The sequence below is a fragment of the Saimiri boliviensis genome, chromosome 11 (assembly GCF_048565385.1).
Source record: "Saimiri boliviensis isolate mSaiBol1 chromosome 11, mSaiBol1.pri, whole genome shotgun sequence".
NCBI classification, from domain to species: domain Eukaryota; kingdom Metazoa; phylum Chordata; class Mammalia; order Primates; family Cebidae; genus Saimiri; species Saimiri boliviensis.
This window is the reverse complement of record NC_133459.1, coordinates 25,057,970-25,078,609: the sequence shown is the minus strand read 5'-3', so window position 1 is coordinate 25,078,609 and position 20,640 is coordinate 25,057,970. Positions and strand designations below refer to the sequence as shown.

Sequence of the window (20,640 nt, the reverse complement as noted above, 5' to 3'; positions counted from 1 at the left end):
GGCTCCTGTTACAGGTTTCTGGGTATGATGAGCTCTAGTTAAGCTGAAAGTGCCAGAACAGTGACATCACACCTACCTTCTGGGGTCTGAGTCACCTCTTCCAGTAGATGAATAATCAGTCCTGATTATCCCCCAAAAGGAGGCAAAGAGGAGAGCAAAGAATCCAGTGCTCCTACCTCAGCAACAGAGCGCCGAAACAGGACCCTGACACTTCCTGCACACAGGGTGGAAGTCTCTGGATTTGCAGCTGTTGGCAAGGAGAAAGGAAACAGTTTCTGCCAACTGGAGGGACATTAGGGCAGGGGTGACCATCTTTTGCCAAGAAGGGCACTCGGTGTCTTGGCAGAAGACAGAGGGCTGCCCCGATCGGTGTGTACATTTTCAGAAGCATTTGACTCTGGACCAAATTCTCTCAGCTGTGCTAGTGCTGCAGCGATGGACGGGAAGTGCTTATTGGCCAGGCTGACCAGAAGCTCCAACAGAGGGTGCTGGGGCTCAGCCAGGAGCTTCCCTTCAGCTGGCAAGTCTAGCTTTCTGTCACGGTCAGAGGGAGTGTGTCAAAATTCTAATTCTTGAGTCTCTCCAGAAGCTGCTTATGATTACCCATCTGTTTTGAAGAGTTTCTACTTACTGGACTTTTTTGGTTTAAGTGGGAAATTTAAAAGAGTTGATGGATGTTACAGAGCCAAACGCTTACCTGGCTCAAGGAATGGGCAAAAGTAGCTCAGCAGGGGTCAATGATCTTACTACAATTACAGTGATAGGCTCATAATCAAACAGGGGCCAGGAAGCAGATACTATTTCATTCCACCTTGGACCACCTTGCAATTACGCACAATTTACCAATTCCTGCTGCTGTTTTGGCTCCTCTAATGCATGTCTACCGGTCGAGGAAGCAGGCCCCTGAGAACGGCACAACAAGCACCTTACCTGCCAGATATCACTGCTTTCCCTCATTCAAAGGAAAGACCACCTAAGTTCCTCCCCAGAGTTGCACTCCAGGGGTGGAGGAAGAGTTTCTTCTAATTGCTGAAGACAGAATTAGGTATTTCCTCCTAAAATCACATGTTTAAGCCTCTACATAAGGGTTTAGGCTGGGGAGATTCTGTTGTTTAAGGCAGTTCTTAAGATCTTAGAGCAGAAAGGGACTTACAAGAGACTGTATGGTTCACCACCACCCCCTGAAGAATATCATAATTTCACACGATTTTCAGAGGAGGGAACTAAGGTTCTGAAAACTCTCCCAAGTCACATGGCTGGTAAATGGGGTTTTACTGAGAGGACTAGAATCCAGGGTTCCTGATACCTTCTTCTTACCCTTTTCCCTCCAACTGATTTGTATTATCTTAATTTTTAAAAATTATTTAACTTTTTCAGAAAACTGTCAGCTTAAAAAAAAATTTTAAGAAAAAAAATTATTTTACTTTTTACCACAAAAAGGAAACAGCATGATCATACATTTGTATTATTTTTATTTTTTACTTTTTTTGAGACAGAGTCTCACTCTGTTCCCCAGGCTGGAGTGCAGTGGCATGATCTCAGCTCACTGCAACCTCTGCCTCACAGGTTTAAGCAATTCTCATGCCTTAGCCTCACAAGTAGCTGGGATTACAGGTGTGTACCACCATGCCCTAATTTTTGTATTTTTAGTAGAGATGGGTTTCACCATGCTGGCCAGGCTGGTCTCAAACTCCTGGCCTCAAGTGATCTGCCCACTTCAGCCTCACAGGGTACTGGGACTACAGTGTGAGACATCGTGCCCACCCTGTATTATTTTTAAAAAGGCAATTCATTGCACATATAACTGAAAGAAGTTTAATTTGCATATCTTTGTAAGATTTTTTTCATATAAAAAAATAAATGCACAAATCATTATAAAAATTCATCAGAAACAACGTCCCAGTTGGAAAAAATGGTCCCACTTCACTACTGCCACTACACTGTTCAGGCCTGTACCATCTTGTGTGGACTGTTAGCTGCCTGTCAGTTAATACCTTTGACAAAATTTACACTTCAATAATTGACATTTAAATTACAAGCAGGTCAGTGATAGGTTTAAGACGATCTCTGCTATGTTGATTGACTAGACAGATCCAGGTGTACTTTAGACTTGGAATAAGACAATCTTCAGTTACAGAAAATATTGTTACTCTAAAATTTGCCCTAGCCAGGGACCAGAAGGGGCTCTCTAGTAGCTGACACTTCTCCCATTCCTGACCAGCTTTCAAAGAGAGAGATTATAATGGACACAGCAATGATCCAAGGCAGCACAGGCAGTTCCAATGTGCAGTTTTACTTTCAGACCCCTGGGTTAAGTCGGCTTTCAGCCTGTCCCTGGAGAGTCCCAGTCATGTCCAAGGCAGGAAGTTGCAATGAAGGAGTAGTCCCAGGAGCCAGTAAGTCAGGAAGTAGCCTAGAATGTATCGTGTGACTGGAGAACAGATTTTCCAGTGATACAAAAGTCCCATGATAGGATTTTTAGGGACCTTTTGTCCTGGTGGGGAGTCCTCTGTTAGAGGCTTCGAAGGCACAGTCTTTAAGGACCTCAACAGCGGCTCTTGATCCTGAAGCAAGTGAGCTGGAAACCAGTACACAATAGGAGTGGAGGAGCCCAAAAACCTGGTGAGAACCTAGAAATCGTAAGAGGGGAACATCCAGGAATTTACTGAAATGTCACTGACTCAAATTGGACCAGCCTGGGGACCTCTCTACTGCTGGGTGAACCGTGGGCCCATGACTAGAAATGTATTACTCTGGAAAATAAATTGAACAGAACTTAGGATATGTCTTAGAAAGATGCATGGAACAGCAGACAGACATCTTCCATGTTACAAATAAACAGACTATTGTAACATGTACTATGTAATAGTAACATGTACTATTACAATAATGGGCCAATCAGTACTAGAAACCATGGAGTCTAATTTTAGCCCAGGGCATGGACTCCAAACTCTGTGCTATTGATTTTGGGCTTGGGAACCTGAGGCGGTTCCCTTATCCCACGGGATGGCAAAGCAGAGGAAAACGGGCAGGAGACCCATTGCTTGAACATTCTCTCTGCTACAGGAGTTCAGAAACAAGTTTACAAATGGCCTCCCTCAGCTAACCTGAAAACCTTAAGCTTTGCTGGCACTCATTCTATGATTTAATCCAGTTAAAAACATAGAAAGCGGGGCCGGGCGTGGTGGCTCAAGCCTGTAATCCCAGCACTTTGAGAGGCCGAGGCGGGTGGATCACGAGGTCAAGAGATGGAGACCATCCTGGTCAACACGGTGAAACCCCGTCTCTACTAAAAATACAAAAAATTAGCTGGGCATGGTGGCGCGTGCCTGTAATCCCAACTACTCAGGAGGCTGAGGCAGGAGAATTGCCTGAACCCAGGAGGTGGAGGTTGCGGTGAGCCGAGATTGCGCCACTGCACTCCAGCCTGGGTAACAAGAGTGAAACTCTGTCTCAAAACAAACAAACAAACAAACAAAACATAGAAAGCGACTTCCTATTTCCTCTGTGTCTCTTATCCATACAGCTTAGAGAACTTCAGAAACAGCCGATGTGTGACTCCAAGAGGAAGAAACTGCTAAGGAGAGGTCAGCATGGGGAAAAAAGACATCCCAGGGTGGGGCCACAGCAAGAACAGAAAATCAGATACAAGATCAAACCTTTCCCATCCCTCTCTATCATCACCACCACCACCACCACCCAAGACCTTAGATATGATATCTCCTCTGGAAATTGAGCACCTGCCTGAGTTGAGTACCTCCAGAAGCCAACAGTCAAGAAGCCAATATGGATATAACTGTATATTCGGGGAAAATCCCAGAGATATCCTCTGTGCTTATTCCTGTATCTCAGTCCAATCCTTTCACAACCTCATGTTTTCTTTCACATATGCCCTTCCTTTTACCTAGAGTGTTCCTCCTCTGCTTCTTATATGGAAAATCTCATTCTTCAGGACCCAGCTGAAATATAATGCCTTTCTCAACTACTCCAGTGAATTAGATACTTCTTCTTTGCCTCCATAATACTTTATCTGAGCTTTTTTAAAAAAAACTCTCAGGCCGGGCGCGGTGGCTCAAGCCTGTAATCCCAGCACTTTGGGAGGCCGAGGCAGGCGGATCACGAGGTCAAGAGATCGAGACCATCCTGGTCAACATGGTGAAACCCCGTCTCTACTAAAAATACAAAAAATTAGCTGAGCATGGTGGCGCGTGCCTGTAATCCCAGCTACTCAGGAGGCTGAGGCAGGAGAATTGCCTGAACCCAGGAGGCGGAGGTTGCGGTGAGCCGAGATCGCGCCATTGCACTCCAGCCTGGGTAACAAGAGTGAAACTCCGTCTCAAAAAAAAAAAAAAAAAATCTCAGGCTGAGCATGGTGGCTTACATCTGAATTCCCAGCACTTTGGGAGGCTGAGGCGGGCAGATCACTTGAGTTCAGGAGTTCAAGAATAGTCAGGTCAACATGGTGAAACCTGTCTCTACTAAAACTACACAAATTAGCTGGGCAGTGGTGGCAGGTGCCTGTAATCACAGCTACTTGGGAGGCTGAAGCAGAAGAATCGCTTGAACCCAGAAGGCAAAGGTTGCAGTGAGCCGAGATCGCACCACTGCACTCCAGCCTGGACAACAGAGGGAGACTCTGTCTCAAAAAAATAGAAATAAATAAAGTAAAATAAATCTCAAAACAGCACTCCTCTTTCTATACCATTGTACTATAATTTTATCTGTTAAATGTCTGTCTTCCTATTTATACCATTAAACCCCTAGGGGCAGTAATTTTGTTTTATTCATGTTTCTCCTTAGAGGTCTGACCTGGAGTCTGGCACAAAGAACATTCCTAAATAGTCGTTGAATGGGCCGGGTACAGTGGTTCACATCTGTAATCACAGCACTTTGGGAGGCTGAGGTGGGTGGATCATGACATCAGGAGACCAGCCTGGCCAAGATGGTGAAACCCTGCCTCTGCTAAAAATATAAAATATTAGCCAGGCGTGGTGGTGGATGCCTGTAATCCCAGCTACTCAGGAGGCTGAGGTAGAAGAATCGCTTGCACCCAGTAGGCAGAGGTTGCAGTGAGCCAAGATTACGCCACTGTAGTCTAGCCTGGACAATAGAGCAAGACTCCATCTCAAAAAAGAAAAAAAAGGTCGTTGAATGAATAAATTCAGTATGGATCACTCAGATGGGAGATGTTAGCTATCTTCCCTGTCCTTGGCCAAGGGGTTTTGCCTGTATTCACATCCTTATCCCAGTCACGAATCCAGCTCACCTGAACATGCATGCACAGACCTCCAAACAGCAGCAGCACTGCAGCATGGACCAGGTACACAAACACCTGAGGACTGAGGAATCCAAGATCGGACTTCTTTTGGGTCTTATTGTTCTTGCTCCTTTGCAGCCCAAGTGTAAGGCAGAGCCAAGGGTGGGTGGTCACATATGTCCAAGTTGCCCAGGCAACCAGTATAGTCACTGGTGTAGCCAGTAGAAAATTGGGCATCTGCCTGAGCTCATAGTATTTCAAAAAGCCAACATTCCAGTAAACATCCTGGATATAGCTGTACATTAGAGGAACATCCCAGAAGCACCAAGGCGGCTCATTTCCCTCTGCAATCCGGTAGCCCTTGTCTACAGCTAACTGTACCAAGGGCTCAGGAATGGGGCGGGCTGAGCCTGGCAGACAGAATTGAGTGTAGGCATAATACTGAAAGAGGGCAAAGGGAAGGCCAAGTGTGAACACTGACAGAAACAGAGAGGCCATCAGTTTAAGGAGCTGTCTCAGGGGATTCAGCATCGTAAGAGAAGAGAAAAAGCCTTGGCACTGAGAATGCATGAGGAAGCCAACACTGACCAGCCCGTTGGAGCGTACCCCAGTAGCAATGGCAAAGAGGAGTCCACTAGTCCAGACTCGGCCCCTCTCCAGCTGCCCCATGGCGCTGAATGTCAGGAGGGCAAACAAAGCTTCTGAGTAACCAGCTGCCAGGAAGACATTGGCAGGGCTGAGACAGAAGAGCAGAGCTGCATAAAAGGCCTGGCGGGGACAGTGCAAAACCAGACAACCCAGGTCATGAAGAGCAACTGCAGCCAACATGAAGAACAAGAAATTGAGTGATGCGGCTGAAATCAGCAGGCAACTGCGTAGACTCAGTAACCCCCGCAAGGGTCTCAGCAGTTCAGTCCCCACCAGCAGAGCCAAGGGGAAACCAGGAAAGAAGGCAAAGTTGTGCTCATACAGATAGCCATGCTCGGCAATGAAAAGGAAGTGTTCAGCATCCCAGCGAGACAGGCCACTCAGAAGACCTTCCACAAGTTGGTCCACAAAGCCTGAGGGGGCCAGGCGAGGAGGAGAGAAGGCTTCTGCGTGGTGATCTGGGATGATGGCATTGAAGAGGGCCTGTGGAGTAAAGAAAAACCAAGATTTGGGTTGAGTAACTGGAAGAAAAGAATTGTCATTTAATAAAATGAGGAAGAAGACCAGGCTAATCCCCACTTTGGCAGGCTGAGATGGGAGGATTACTTGATCCCAGAAGTTCACGACCACCCTGGGCAACATAGCAAGACCTTGTTTCTACAAAAACTTAAAGAAAAAAAAAAAGGATAGGCACAGTGGCTCACACCTCTAATCCCAGCACTTTGGGAGGCTCAGGTGGGAGGATCACTTGAATCTAAGAGTTTGAGATCAGTTTGGGCAATGTAGCGAGACCTTGTCTCTACTAGAAATTAAAAAATAAAAATTAGCCGGGTGTGGTGGCACATGCCTGTAGTGCCAGCTACTTGGGGGGCTGAGGTAAGAGGATTGGTTGAGCCCAGGAGGTTGAGGCTGCAGTGAGCTATGATTGTGCCACTGTACTCCAGCCTGGGTGACAGAATGAGACTTTATTTAAACAAAAGAAGAGATCTGAGGACTGAACCCTGGACATGTTAATATATGAAGGCTAGGAAGAGGATGAAAATCCAGTAATGAAGAAAAAAGGAACAGTCAGTGAGGTAGCAGGGAACCCAAGAGAGCATTAGAACCAAGGGAAGAAAAGGAGTGATCAACTCTGTAAATGCTGCTGGTAGGTCAAGTAGTATGAGGACTGAAAACTGACCACTGGATTTAGCAAGGTGAAGGTCACTGGTGACTTTGACCAGGGCTATTTCAATGGAGCAGAAGAGAGAGAAGCCTGCCTAGACTGGGAAGAGAAACTTTGAGGAGTAAGGGGAAGCAGACAAATGGGGTAGTAGGTGAACAAAAATGTGGGGTTAAAACTTTTTTTTAAGGTGGGAGATAAGGGTTTGTATGTTAGTGGAAATAACCCAGGGAAAGGGTATGCAGGAGAGAGGGGAGAATTGCTGGGTAGGCAAAAGGGATAGAATCTGCCACAAAGGAAGAGGAGCCAGCCATAGGGAAGAGGACAGATAGTTGATCCAACCTTCAGTACTGAAAGCACAAAGGTGCAGACATAGGTAGGCTGAAGAATGTGGTGGGTGCATATGGAAGGTCTCTTCTAATGCCCTCTATTTTTCTGAGTTGTCATTCAGGAAAACAAGTCGGTGAATGTTACATGTTTTTCTCTTTCCTCAAATCTCTAACACGTTTTCCCCAGTACTCACTCTCAAGGGATAGCCTCTTTCAGGACACGCACACATCATCTTCGTTAATAATGAAACTAGCCGGGCGCTGTGGCTCACGCCTATAATCCCAGCACTTTGGGGAGGCCAAGGTGGGTGGATCACCTGAGGTCGGGAGTTCAAGACAAGCCTGCCCAACATGGCGCCTCCACTAAAAATACAAAAAATTAGCCAGGCATGGTGGTAGACGCCCGTAATCCCAGCTACTCCGGAGGTTGAGGTGGCTGAATCACTTGAACCCAGGAGGTGGAGGCTGTAGCGAGCTGAGATCACACCACTGCACTCCAGCCTAGGTGACAAGAGCAAAACTCCGTCTCATAAATAAAATAAATAAATAAATAATGAAACCACTAGGAAATCAACAGAAGCAGTCCTGGGAAGGGTGATATTGAACCAGGAGCTAAAACCGTCAAGGATTAGCTGTCATTGACAGAGATGACAGCAACAACAAAGGGTAATTTAGGGATATAATCTGATGGCTTGAGCGTTAAAGCTGGAAGTGGGAGGATGATAATAAAATAGCATTTACTATTAAATGTCTTTTTGCTGGCCGGGCACAGTGGCTCACACCTTTAATCCCAGCATTTTGCAGGCCGAGGCAGGTGGATCACGAGGTCAGGAGTTCGAGAACAGCCTGGACAACATGGTGAAACCCCGTCTTTACTAAATATACAAAAACTAGCTGGGCCTACTGATGGCTGCTTGTAATCCCAGCTATTCGGGAGGCTGAGGCGAGAGAATCGTTTGAACCCAGGAGGCGGAGGTTGCAGTGAGCTGAGGTCACATCACTGCATTCCAACCTTTGGAGACTGTCTCCAAAAAAAAAAAAAAGAAAAAAGAAGTCTTTTTGCCCTATTAGATTATTACTATAGGTATTTTAAACATTTTTGGTGGTTGAATGAACTGCCTAGAGGAAATATACTATTTCCAAAATTACCACCTGATTTCGAACCTGGCTGTCCTGGTTCCCTATCCTGGATGCTGACTTGCAGCACTGCTCCTTTGGTTCTGCCAGGAAGCCAGCTGCTGCTGGTTGAGAAACATCACTGAGTAAGTCTCCCTAGCCTGGCAACAAGAGCATAGCCCCATTTTTAAGGCTTTTTCACTTTTTGGTCAGTTTCCTTATCAGGCCACTTCAAACAGTAAAAACAAACACGACAGGAGTGACAGTCATAGATAAACAGCCGTAGCCTGCAGGTGGACACGTTTAACTAATCTCAAAACCCGGCAGAGGCTGCTACACTTTATATAGTGGGGGAGGAGGGAGGAAAGGTTTCCACAAAGGAATCAGCTATAAGCCTCAGAGAAAATGGTACTGGGACAAAAGGCACACATAACTATGTGAATCTAACACCCCTACGTGTTGATATATATTCAACAACATTCATTCATTTATGAATAAACTGAGCTAAGCATCAGGTACTGTGCTAGGCAGCAAATAATTCATATATACATGACATTTTATTAAAATATGTATCAAGCCTCGGAGGGGAAAGGGAGCTGCAAAAGGGCAAGTGCACTGAGAGTTGTGTGTGGATGAGGCAGGAAAGGGAGGCACTCGGGGGAATAGGAGGAATCATTATATATGCAGATGGTCTCAGGACTTGTACATTGCCACGTCTCTCACACTCAACTGACTGACACAATGCTCAGTCTCCTGGTAAGGGGACACAGAGCAATACTTTGAGCTGTCACACCATACAAGCATCTCTGGTTACAGAACATCACAGTCTGTTGGAGAGACCACTAGCTGAGGAGTTAGGAAACACGGGTCAAACTCCAGCCCTTCTCTATCTTCCTATGTGGCTTTAGGGATGACACTTAACTTTTCTGGGCCTCTGCTGCTTCACGTATAAAACAGAAGATTAACAGACCATGTTTCTAAGATTCCTGACCACTTTTCAGCTCTAAAGTCTATGTCCCTATGGTTCCAACCACATGGAGGGACACATCTGGGAGGTGGAAAGGAGATGGGGACTCTTTCTTACCACCTAGTCCAGTCATGTAGCAATGGCACATTCAGGACAAAGGATGGGAGACTGACCTGGAGTATCAGAGTCAGGATACGGCAGCTGACTGCAAACCTCAGCACCTCCTTCCGGGATGGATCCTGGGGCCACATCCTCTCACCACCAGGAATTCAGGGGTGTTGCTACCAGGATTGAGCTCCCTCAGGCTTCTAAACCCCAAAAGAGGAAAATGTCACACATCAGGTGAAAGCAAATTCTTGAAAGCATTCTTCGTTGGGACCTCCCCTCTCGGAATTACTATGACAAACTTAACCAGTCACCTAACTTCCCAGATGAGGGGAAAGCATCTTGACAGTAAATGGGTTTCGCAGGTGTCACCTTGAAGTACCGAATTCTCACTGGGCAAGTTCCATACAGATAAGCAGGTAGCTGGAAAGCTAAGGTCACAGAAAATCGTTTAAAGCCTATTGAATGCACTTCTGCAGGAACAAAAGATCTGGGTTCAAGTTCTGACTCCATCGCTTACAAGTACTTATTAGTCTCTCTGAGCCTCAGTTCTTTATGTAAAAAATGGGAGCAAACTTTTTTTTTGTCTATCTCACAAAATTGTCATGATGGTGAAACAGATCAAAGTGTGAAGTTTTACTCAAATCTATGTTGTGGTTATTATTTGGTGTGTGACCTTTTCCTCTTGCCCAGAATAAAAAACTAGGTCCCAAACCAGAGTCCCCAAAGTGGGGCATAAAACCATTCTGGAAGACCGTAATGACTACACACCCTAGCTTAGCTCTCTGATGTGTGTTCAGCTGGTCTGTTAAGTGGGAAAGGAAAAGAAAACCACCACTCAGCAGGACCTCAGCCAGCTCACACTGCTGAAACAGAGTAGACTAAGAAATGAAGAAAACTGCTATTTCCCATCTCTTTGTTGGGATGGTAGCAATGTATAAACAACTGCAAAACCACTCAGAGGCAAGGAATGCACTTTAAGGCATCTTTTACAATTCCTTGGGCTAAAAGAAGTCATAATGGCTCCTTAAGAACTTTCAAACACCAGCCTGAGAAATTCAAAAGGGAAGCAAAAGCATCAGAGGCAGCTCATCAATTTGGAGTGAAGAACTATGCCTAAAAGAAAAAAAAATATTTGAACTGAAAAATTTAAGGAGGGCTGGAAGACTCTTTTTCTTCTCCTATCTGGCAAATACCAACCAAACTCGTAGTTATCACTTGTTTCTGGAATTCTCTGATCCTCACTAGCCAGTGTGCTATGCTCTCACTACATTCTGCCCTATTTCCTTTATTGCTATTGCTTAAGTTGCTAAGGGCAGGGGCTTTATATCACAACTATATCCCAGGGCCTAGAACACAAACAGGCATCTTAAACTTGCGTTCTGAATGAATCGAAGTGGTAGGGACCGGATACAGCATCAGCAGTTCACTGACTCTAGATATGAAATCACTGACCCACGTATTCTTCCCATCATATCTCATGTCAAGAGCAAGACGACAAAGTCACAGAAGCCACAGGAAAATAAAATTTCCCCAGAAAGGGAGCCAAGTTGGCCAACGGCAACAGTACTCCTTCCTCGGCACGAGGGGGCGCCTGCTGCTTACTCCATCGCCAGGAGGCCTGGAGGAAGGGAGGGGCCCCCAATTCCACACCGGTTGGCTCAGGAAAATTCAGTTCAGACAAGTTTCTGAAAGCCCCAGAGAGCAGCGGTCGTTCGTGAATCTACCCAACGTTTCCAACATATGACTCGATGAATCGAGAGAAATCACGTAAATAGGCACACCCAACCTCACACGGCTACTCCTTCCCTATCCTACCGGTGAATTCACTTTTTTTTTCCCCTTCCTTGGCTTCACACTGGCACGAAGATAAGTTGGGAAGAGAAAAGCACTTAACCCACCTATGCCACTTGACCACTTGACCATGTTTGCATTCTTCCTTTCCTCTCTCGGACTCAGACTCTAGCCTCAGAGACTACAGATGTGTAGCCCACACTTTGCTTACAGGTAAACCAAGTAAAAACAAAGCCAGTCAATTCTCCCTCTCAGCTAATTGCTAACCTCACTTCCCAACAACCCCTTTGCCAAATCACAGACTCTTAACTGGGAGGACACTTACAGATCAACTAGTTTCACTCTTTAAACATTTTCCCATGAGACAAATAGGCCCCAGAGATCTCATCAGACACTATGAGGCCAGTATAATTACCATCGCCATTTTATAGATATGGAAACTGAGGCCAACTGGGGTCAGGTGACGCACGCAGGGATACTTAAAGAGGCTGTCATGTTTTTTGCTTCTTAAACCTGACGGTAACAGCCCGCATCCCTCGCCAATGGGTATGCGCCCTTTCAGAGCCAGGATTATGACCCAGGTCACCCAAACGCCTAGTCCAGTACTTCCGTACCAGAGCCTGCCCTTGCTGGGTATGCTTAGGGTAGCTGGGCCCTATCTGAGAATTTGGGACATCCTGCTGAACTGTAACTCTGGACCCTCTGAGTAGGACCAACACCCACTGCGTGGGCTAGGGAAGTTGCTCTAACCCAGGGTCCTTAGAGCCAAAGGCCTCGCGGGCCGCTTCCGTCAGCCCAGCCGTGTCCGCAGCCCGTTTCTGGCCGCCTCCTTTTGGACACCGTCCCTTCTGGGGACTAATCATTGACTCTCACCCAAGATGGGCCCACGGCCCAGGGACCACTCCCGAGGGAGCCTGCGGAGCCCCACCAGACTACGGGGCCGGAAGCAGGCGAGGGCGGGAGGCTGGAAAGGAAGAGGCGGCGCCCGAGGCCGCGATGGCGGAGGGGCGGGGCTCCCCGCTTCTCTGGGCCTCTATCTCATTTCTGCCGGCCTCCATTTGACAGCTTCCCTCCCGCCAGAACTCTAGGGCTCCCAAGCTAGCGCCGGGTCCTCAGCGCCTGCCCGTCCCGACCTTTCCAGCGGGGACCGAACCGCAGCTCCTCCATCCGGGACCCACGCGGCCCGCGCCTGCGCGCTGGCTCCGCCGACGGCGTCCCCGCCCCGCTCCTGCCCGGAGTTGGAGCAGTCCCGCCTCCCTCCGGGCCGGCCATGTTGACTCCGGGCGAGCGGGGCGGGGGACACCGCTCGGCGCCTCGCCGCATAGCATCTTCCCACCTTGGTGACACCTGAAGAGTTCTCTCGCACTTCGCTCTCCTTCAATGCCCCCCGCCACCCCGCCTCCAAATAGTGAGCCAAGGCTGCTGAGTCAGTGGTCTTGCCCCGGTTCCTTTCCGCTACCATTCACTGAGTTCTTGGTGTGGGCTGAGGCTCTAGTAGTTGGGGGCTGACCCGCAGCCTCTTCACAGAAGCCAGAGCCGCGCTCTTCCTGCTGTCAGGCAACAACAGCTCAGCACAGGGCCTGGCACACAATAGGTGTCCTCTGAATAGCCAAAGAAAAGCATTCTTGGGGTTTCTGTGGCCGGCAGCGGCACCCTGCGTCCTGGGTGTGAAGAAAGTGGGGGATCCCCCTGATTTTCCCCTCCTCTAGCTACCAGAGACCTTCTGTCCTACTTCAGTCCTCTGCCCCTCCTCAGGTGGCTAATGAGGATGGTGAGGAAAACCTCAGAGAACACCCTCCAGGACTTCTTTCACCTTCCTCACTCAAGCAGTTTCTCTCGTACGAAGTGGGGCCAAAAAAAGAAGAAAAAAAAAGAGGCGAATTCAACAAAACCGTCTATGGTGGGCAGCGGCCAGTTGGTACCCTTGTAACGGAATCTGTTAGAACAACTTTGCACCCTCCTTAAAGGAAACAGATGATAAATCCTTCTCCGTTGGCGGATTTCTTGTTTCTCAGGATTCCAAAGCCTTCTTGTGGTTTCAGTTATCTGCCCTCTAAACGAAGCCAGGGTCCGGGTTAGCCTCTGGCCACAGCCTGGCTCTGTGGAGGGGTTTATCTTCTGCAACAGCTACTCATGTGGGTGGGAACAAAGAGATGATTGCTACCTCTCCAGGGGAAGACCAGCCCACATCAGTCTGTGGGGGCCTGGGACTCTTTATCTCTTGACTCTTTATAACTCATTTCAGTCCCTGAGACTTAAATCGCCTTCATATATTTGTTGTGTGCAAGGTGGAGAAAGTACAAATCACATTTAGTTGTTGTGTGTTGGAGAAGGGGGGAAAATGGAGTTTCATGGCCCTTCCCCCAGGTTTTTCAGTGCCACTCACTTGTTCTCAGCTCCAGAGTCCAGTGAGTGACATGGCAAAGCCTGGGTGCACACTTGTGACTAGGGCCAAAGGCTGTGACTTGAAACTCTAGAAGTCCACCATAAGGCTCCAAGCAGCACTCTCTTTGCAAAGACAAAACTGAGAAATGAACTGTCCTTGCTCTGTAAATTCACAAGAGGAAAAAGACATGCATTCTCAGGGTTCCCTCTGTCCACACCAAATTCTCTCAAAAATCTATTTGTAAAAATGCCAGAGGTCTCTCGAGACAAGTCAGAATGTTTTTTAAAAGCTAAGCTGTCACCCTGTAGAGGTAGAACTTTATCCAGATTTTCAGCTGTACTTTCCTGCAATTTCTTCTTTCCTTCTCTGTTACCCAACCCCCTCCTCTTCCGCTCTGTTTCCTGTTTCATTTTCTGGCTTCTGCTCTGACAGGAAAACAAGGAAGCTGAATCTTGTGCTCTCAAAGCCCTGACTCTCTGGTTTCAGATTGGAAGAAGGCTAGATGGGATAGGAGGGGATTCTGGGGCTCCAAGGCTGTGAGTAGTGAAGGAGGCAGCCTCTCAGTGTGCTTGTAGAGTCTGCAGCTAAGATGGAGCCTGCACCTACCCAGGGAGCCAGCTGAGCTAACAGAACTGTGGAAAGCAAGTGAGACAGAGCTATATCCCAGGGCTTCGGAAAGACTCCACACTTCCCAGCCACTTCCATTAAGAAACGCATATGCCACATCACAAGAAACAGTATCACATACAAATCCCTAACCTGAACAATGCAAGCGATGCATTACTATCCTAGAAGCTTAGAATTAAGAGGGTTACATCATTTCTGTTCTTTGAACTTGCTTAGCTCTGCTCTTGCTATTTTCCCTGCTTGAAGCACTCTACCACCAGACCACCCTTTGGCTAGCCCATTATGTTTGGGTGTCAGGAGTGATGTCACCTCCTCAGAGAGGCTTTCCCTGTACTATCTCATCAGTCTGTTTAAAAAAAAAAAAAAATGAGGTCTTGGCCGGGCACCGTGGCTCAAGCCTGTAATCCCAGCACTTTGGGAGGCCGAGGTGGGTGGATCATCTGAGGTCGAGAGTTCAAGACCAGCCTGGCCAACATGGCAAAACCACGTCTCTACTAAAAAATACAAAAATTAGCTGGGCATGGTGGCAGGTGCCTGAAATCCCAGCTACTCGGGAGGCTGAGGCAGGAAGAATTGCTTGAATCCAGGAAGTGGAGGTTGCAATGAGCTGAGATCACACCATTGCACTCCAGCCTGGGCAACAGAGTGAGACTCTGTTTAAAAAAACAAAACACACACACACACACACACACACACACAAAGATGAGGTCTCACCATATTGCCCAGGCTAGTCTGTAACTCCTGGGCTCAAATGATCCGCCCACCTTGGCCTCCCAGAGTGCTGGGATTACAGATGTGAGCCACCATGCCCGTTCTCTATTTTCTTTCTTTTTTTTTTTTTTTTTTTTTTTTTTGAGACAGAGTGTCGCTCTTGTTACCCAGGCTGGAGTGCAATGGCACGATCTCGGCTCACCGCAACCTCCGCCTCCTGGGTTCAAGCAATTCTCCTGCCTCAGCCTCCTGAGTAGCTGGGACTACAGGCACGCGCCACCATGCCCAGCTAATTTTTTTTGTATTTTTAGTAGAGACGGGGTTTCACCACGTTGACCAGGATGGTCTCGATCTCTCGACCTCGTGATCCACCCGCCTCGGCCTCCCAAAGTGCTGGGATTACAGGCTTGAGCCACCACGCCCGGCCTGCCCGTTCTCTATTTTCTTCATAGCACTTAATACTTGTTTCAACGTCTGTTTCCCTCTTCTGGAATGTAAGCTTCAGAGTGTAATGGAGGAGCAGGGGCTTTGTTCACCAATGTATTCCCAGTGTTAGAACAGTGCCTTGCACACTGTGTGTCTTCAATAAAGCTCTGGTCAAGAAATCAATTTCTGGCTGGGCGCGGTGGCTCAAGCCTGTAATCCCAGCACTTTGGGAGGCCGAGGCGGGTGGATCACGAGGTCGAGAGATCGAGACCAACCTGGTCAACATGGTGAAACCCCATCTCCACTAAAAATACCAAAAATTAGCTGGGCATGGTGGTGCGTGCCTATAATCCCAGCTACTCAGGAGGCTGAGGCAGGAGAATTGCCTGAACCCAGGAGGCGGAGGTTGCGGTGAGCCGAGATCGCGCCATTGCACTCCAGCCTGGGTAACAAGAGCGAAACTCCACCTCAAAAAAAAAAAAAAAAAAAAAAAAAATCAATTTCTTTAAACTTATACCTATATTTTATGGATGAGGGAGCTAAGGATCACAAAGGGGAAGTGATTGGCAAGAAGTCACATAGCTAGTGGTAGTGATGGGACTTGAATTCAGGTCTCAGCCTCCTAGGCTGGTTCTCCTACTCCACACTATTTTAATCTTTCACAGATTTACCTCTTTCCCTCTCTTGCTTTTTTCCCCTATGTCGAAAAGTCTTTACGGGCTACGCTAAGATGGGCACGCCAAGTCTTAATAGCTCTGACCTACACTTTCCACCACCAAATTCCTATCTTATCTGTTTGATTTGTTCAACAGTACAAGAATGTCTACTATGTGATGGGATGAGGATGCAACACGAAGCAAGACAGAAACAATCCTTGCCTGGTGGAGATGATATCTACCTCACATAGGATTTATAGTGCTTGGCATACAATGCTCAATAAAGATGGGCCTATAACTCACTGAACAAAAAAGAGTGAGTGATTTTCCCACTGAAGGTACAGAGAAGGAAGTTAGGTAGTTCTCACAGAACACTCACTTCCCTGGAGCAATTGACAATTCATTTCTCTCTGTAGCTGCCTTGCCTTGCTCCTGCCTCGCTTCTGGAGGTGGCCTTGGCCCCGGGGTGGGCAGAGGACTAGCCCAGTATACCTACTCTCAGCAGTTCAGTTTCTAGATGCTAAACTTTCCATGGCTCAGTCCTATGGTATTGGAATAGCTGATCCCAATCTGGGGGGTTGGCTCTGACACCATGCCATTGTGAAGCAAAAGTGACCATACTGGCCTCTGATGACAGGCAGCTGTGCCTTACCAGAACTTTATGCTACTTCTTTTTGCTGTGGATAAAAGGGCATTCATTGGCAGTTTCCAAGGATGCTAGGTGGCATTTACATACATCCTGACACCTGGGGTTGACACTAGTCAGGTCTCAGACATTTACCAAAAGCAACCTTTTTGGCCTCTGCCGATAACTCAAAGATGCTTATCCACCCAAGGACAAAGACTCTGCCGTACCTCCAACTTCAGGAGCTGCACACTCATCATTTAAAGCCCATGGACACTAGGTATTTTTCACCCTTCCTTCAGTGTTTGCCTTTCAGTAGTTATAAAACCTTGACCCCACTGACAGTCCTAGTGGGTAGGCCTTAGCCACTTGGGGGTGGCAGTGGCTGTAAGGCAAAAGAACCAATGAGGTTGAGAGTATTGTTTAGGCTGGACTTGGCTGCTCTCCAGCTATGAAAGAAGGTTAAGGTCATTTGGGGGGTGGGGAGGGAGGAGCCTGGGAAAAGAACTACTGGCCACACCCCTGGGTTCTCTGCTGGTTAGGTTCTATTTACTTCTCAAAAGCAAATTACTCACAGCTCAGTGGCCAGCAGTTCTCTTGGCCATGGTAACTCCAGTCAGAAACTGGAGACCAGGCTAGGCTCTCCCTGCATTGCAGGAGAGCAGATGAAAGGAACCCGGGAAACCAAACTCCTAGGTAATACTCCACACACAGCCCAGAAATGCACTTTCTAGACTAGAAAACGGAGCTCAAGGCCCAGAACAAAAATAGCCATTAGCAATATTGCTTACCAAAATTGTAGATAGGAAAAGCTTCCCATTTTTTTCTAGAGGAGTCCTAGGAAGGCATCTTGGTTGACAAAGTTTTTCCTCTCTCAATACTAATTATTCAATCCTGTTCCTGACCCGAATATTAATAGCCACAGTTAGTCCGATGAACACTTGGTTGAAATTCTTAGGACAATTTTACCTCGTGCTAAAGACAGTAAAAACCAATCTTGCTTGCTGACTCCACACCTAGATCCATTACTCCTGGTTGTGTTCTTATCCAGAAAGGAGGTAGTGTGGTATATTAAGAAAAGCGCTGGGTGAGGTAGCTTATGCCTGTCCAGCACTTTGGAAGGTCAAGGCAGGCAGATCACAAGGTCAGGCGTTCAAGACCGGCTGGCATAAACCCCGTTTCTACTAGAAATACAAAAAATTAGCTGGGCATGGAGGTGCGCACCTGTAATCCCAGCTACATGGGAGGCCGAGTCAGGCGAATCACTTGAACCCAGGAGGCAGAGGTTGCAGTCAGCCAAGATCGCGACACTGAACTCCAGCTTGGGCGATAGAGCACGACTCTCTCTCAAAAAAATAAAATAGCCGGGCGCGGTGGCTCAAGCCTGTAATCCCAGCACTTTGGGAGGCCGAGGCGGGTGGATCACGAGGTCGAGAGATCGAGACCATCCTGGTCAACATGGTGAAACCCCGTCTCTACTAAAAGTGCAAAAAATTAGCTGGGCATGGTGGCACGTGCCTGTAATCCCAGCTACTCAGGAGGCTGAGGCAGGAGAATTGCCTGAGCCCAGGAGGCGGAGGTTGCGGTGAGCCGAGATCACGCCATTGCACTCCAGCCTGGGTAACAAGGGCGAAACTCCGTCTCAAAAATAAATAAATAAAAAATAAAATAAAATAAAAAAAGCATGATCCTTGGAGTTAGGTAAAACTTGCTTGGTGTATGAACTTAAAAAGCCTTTCACTTTTCATAGCCTTTCTTCAAGTGTAAAATGGGAGCCAGATACTGACTTCACAGGCATGATTGTTGTACGATTGTGATATGCTATGTCCAGAATATAAGAAAACTGTTGTTTCTTGTTTGAAGTTTCACTTTTAAGTGTCCACAATAATAGCATTTTTTCTTACCACTTCTGAGAAACTTGAACTTGGGGCTTGTTTCCCTAAGGAAGGGGATAAACAGAGAAGCTATATATTGTTACATTAGCTTCGTAAAAACAACTGTATCTAGCCAACATCATCATTCAACTACTAAGTAGATGCTATGTGCCAGGCTGTGCTGGCACAGGGATGCAGCAGTGAACAAAACACCCCTCCCACCATCCTCAGAGTTTACATTTCAGTGGAAGGCGACAGGTAAGTACAACATATACAATAGGCCAGATGGTAACAAGTGCCACAGGAAAAATAAGGCAGGCAAGGGTAATGCAGGTGGGGAGAAAAGATTGCTATTCTAAGGAAGGTGACCAGGAAAAGCCTTATGTATTTGAACCAAGATCTGAAGGAGTTAAGCCTTGAGCCATGCAGTTATTTGGTGAGAGTAGGAAGTACAAAAACTCCAAGGCTGAAACATCCCTTACAGTGGGGTGAGCAATGGGCAAGACACATAGTACAGGAAAGGTACAGGATCTTTACTTACTCAGAAAGAGAAGCACTGAAGATGTTTTACCTGACTTACCTTTTATAGGGGTCCTTTTTCTTGCTCTGTTGAGAATAGGTTCACCCAGGCAAAGCAGAAGCAGGAAGGCAAATTTGGAGCTATTTCAAGAATTCAAGACATGACAGTGTCTTGAACTATAGTAGTAGTGTGGGATTAAGGGTTATTTTATGAAGAGTGCTAACAAATTAAATGTGAAAGTGAAAAGAAGTCAGTAATTTGGCCAAGTGACAGAAGAATGGAGTTGCCATTTACTAAAAGGAAAAAAAGAAAAAAACCTATGGGAGCAGGTTTCAAGTGGGGGAAGACAGGACATTTTAGTTTTGGCATGTTCAAAGTAAACTTCCAAGCAGGGATGACAAGGCGGCAGCTGCATGCTCTAGTCTGGAGTCAGGGAAAAGAGCCAGTCCAGAGATAATATAAGTGGATTTAAGTTGGAGGTTGCCGTGTGTCTCATTTTGGAATATGGTAAATAAATGACAGGGTCCAGGATGCCACTATTGAGTAGAGATCTCACACTAAGGGAGGTTTGCAAAAACAGGACTACCCTGTACCCCCCAAAAAGGTCAAGCTTTAGTTTTAAAACAACAAAAAGCTTCACAAGTCTTACCAAGATTTAATGTACATTTATTCTTAACACGTGGAACATATAGTATAAAGATTTCATACTGAATAAATGATATTCATTAAGCCAAAAAAGGAAAAAAAAGGAGGAATTTACATCAAGTTTTAGCTACATTGTTGAAATACAAATATGCAGATTTTATCACTGAAAAAATCTCAATTGTGTTTCTTCATCAGAACTTCAACTGAACCTAGAACTTTTTCACACCTCGATTAGAAAGAAAACAAAACAAAACAAAAACCCAGAAAAAAATAAACTATAAGTTGATTGGCTGCTGAGACAGCAAGGACTTTTTACAGAGACCTGTACAGCATCGCGCCAAGAGGGGCGACGTCTGGCAAGAGATTAAATAGCTGTGTCTCGCTTTGTGCAGGTCACCAACTTGTTAACTCGTCATACTATAAAGGGGTAGCTGGGAGGAGGACCAAACTGTGGGGATCCAAGGGTATGTGCAATGTACAACATCATATATATACACTCGTGGCAGCGCAGCCGCTGCAGCTAAAGGTTAAAACCAGTTCTAAGAGGTGATCTCAGGGTTATTCATACAATCAAGGAGGAGAGAAAGAGGTCAGGGTGTTGTAGGTTCACACATGATACTTTGGGGGAAAAGCCTTTTTTTTTTCTCCTCAACGTTTAACTAAAAACATTTTTAAAAACTACAGCTTGCTGCTGACCCAGCGTTTTCTGTTTCCATGTGAGACATTATTATTACAGTATGTTTACAGTATCAGGTGTACAGTACAGTACATGAAAGGGTCTACACTCTACTG

The 20,640-nt window shown here is 46.7% G+C and overlaps 1 protein-coding gene across 6 annotated transcripts; it reads right to left on the bottom strand.

Annotated features, from left to right (window-relative positions):
• Positions 1 to 883: 883 nt before the first annotated feature.
• Positions 884 to 13,486, bottom strand: PIGV (phosphatidylinositol glycan anchor biosynthesis class V). 6 transcript variants are annotated; one of them, XM_074380321.1, is made up of 5 exons: positions 12,252 to 12,497; positions 11,486 to 11,584; positions 9,653 to 9,787; positions 5,267 to 6,388; positions 884 to 2,630 (listed from the first exon to the last, which is right to left on the bottom strand). In XM_074380321.1, the coding sequence occupies exons 3-5, from the start codon at positions 9,728 to 9,730 to the stop codon at positions 2,349 to 2,351; spliced, it is 1,482 nt and encodes a 493-aa protein (XP_074236422.1). In that variant the 5' UTR covers positions 9,731 to 9,787; positions 11,486 to 11,584; positions 12,252 to 12,497; the 3' UTR covers positions 884 to 2,348. The 6 variants fall into 6 exon arrangements, with proteins under 6 accessions (XP_074236422.1, XP_010344094.1, XP_010344085.1 ...); XM_010345792.3 differs by lacking the exons at positions 11,486 to 11,584; positions 12,252 to 12,497 and adding an exon at positions 12,715 to 13,486; XM_010345783.3 differs by lacking the exons at positions 11,486 to 11,584; positions 12,252 to 12,497 and adding an exon at positions 12,512 to 12,586.
• Between the last annotated feature and the right edge of the window lie 7,154 nt (positions 13,487 to 20,640).

Coding starts and splice junctions, on each gene's coding strand:
- PIGV (XM_010345792.3), bottom strand. CDS start 9,730: ATGTGGCCCCAGGATCCATCCCGGAAGGAGGTGCTGAGGTTTGCAGTC. Junction 6,389..9,652: donor TCCTGACTCTGATACTCCAG/GTCAGTCTCCCA, acceptor TTTACTCCACAG/GCCCTCTTCAATGCCATCAT. Junction 2,631..5,266: donor GTCTGTGCATGCATGTTCAG/GTGAGCTGGATT, acceptor TACGATTTCTAG/GTTCTCACCAGGTTTTTGGG.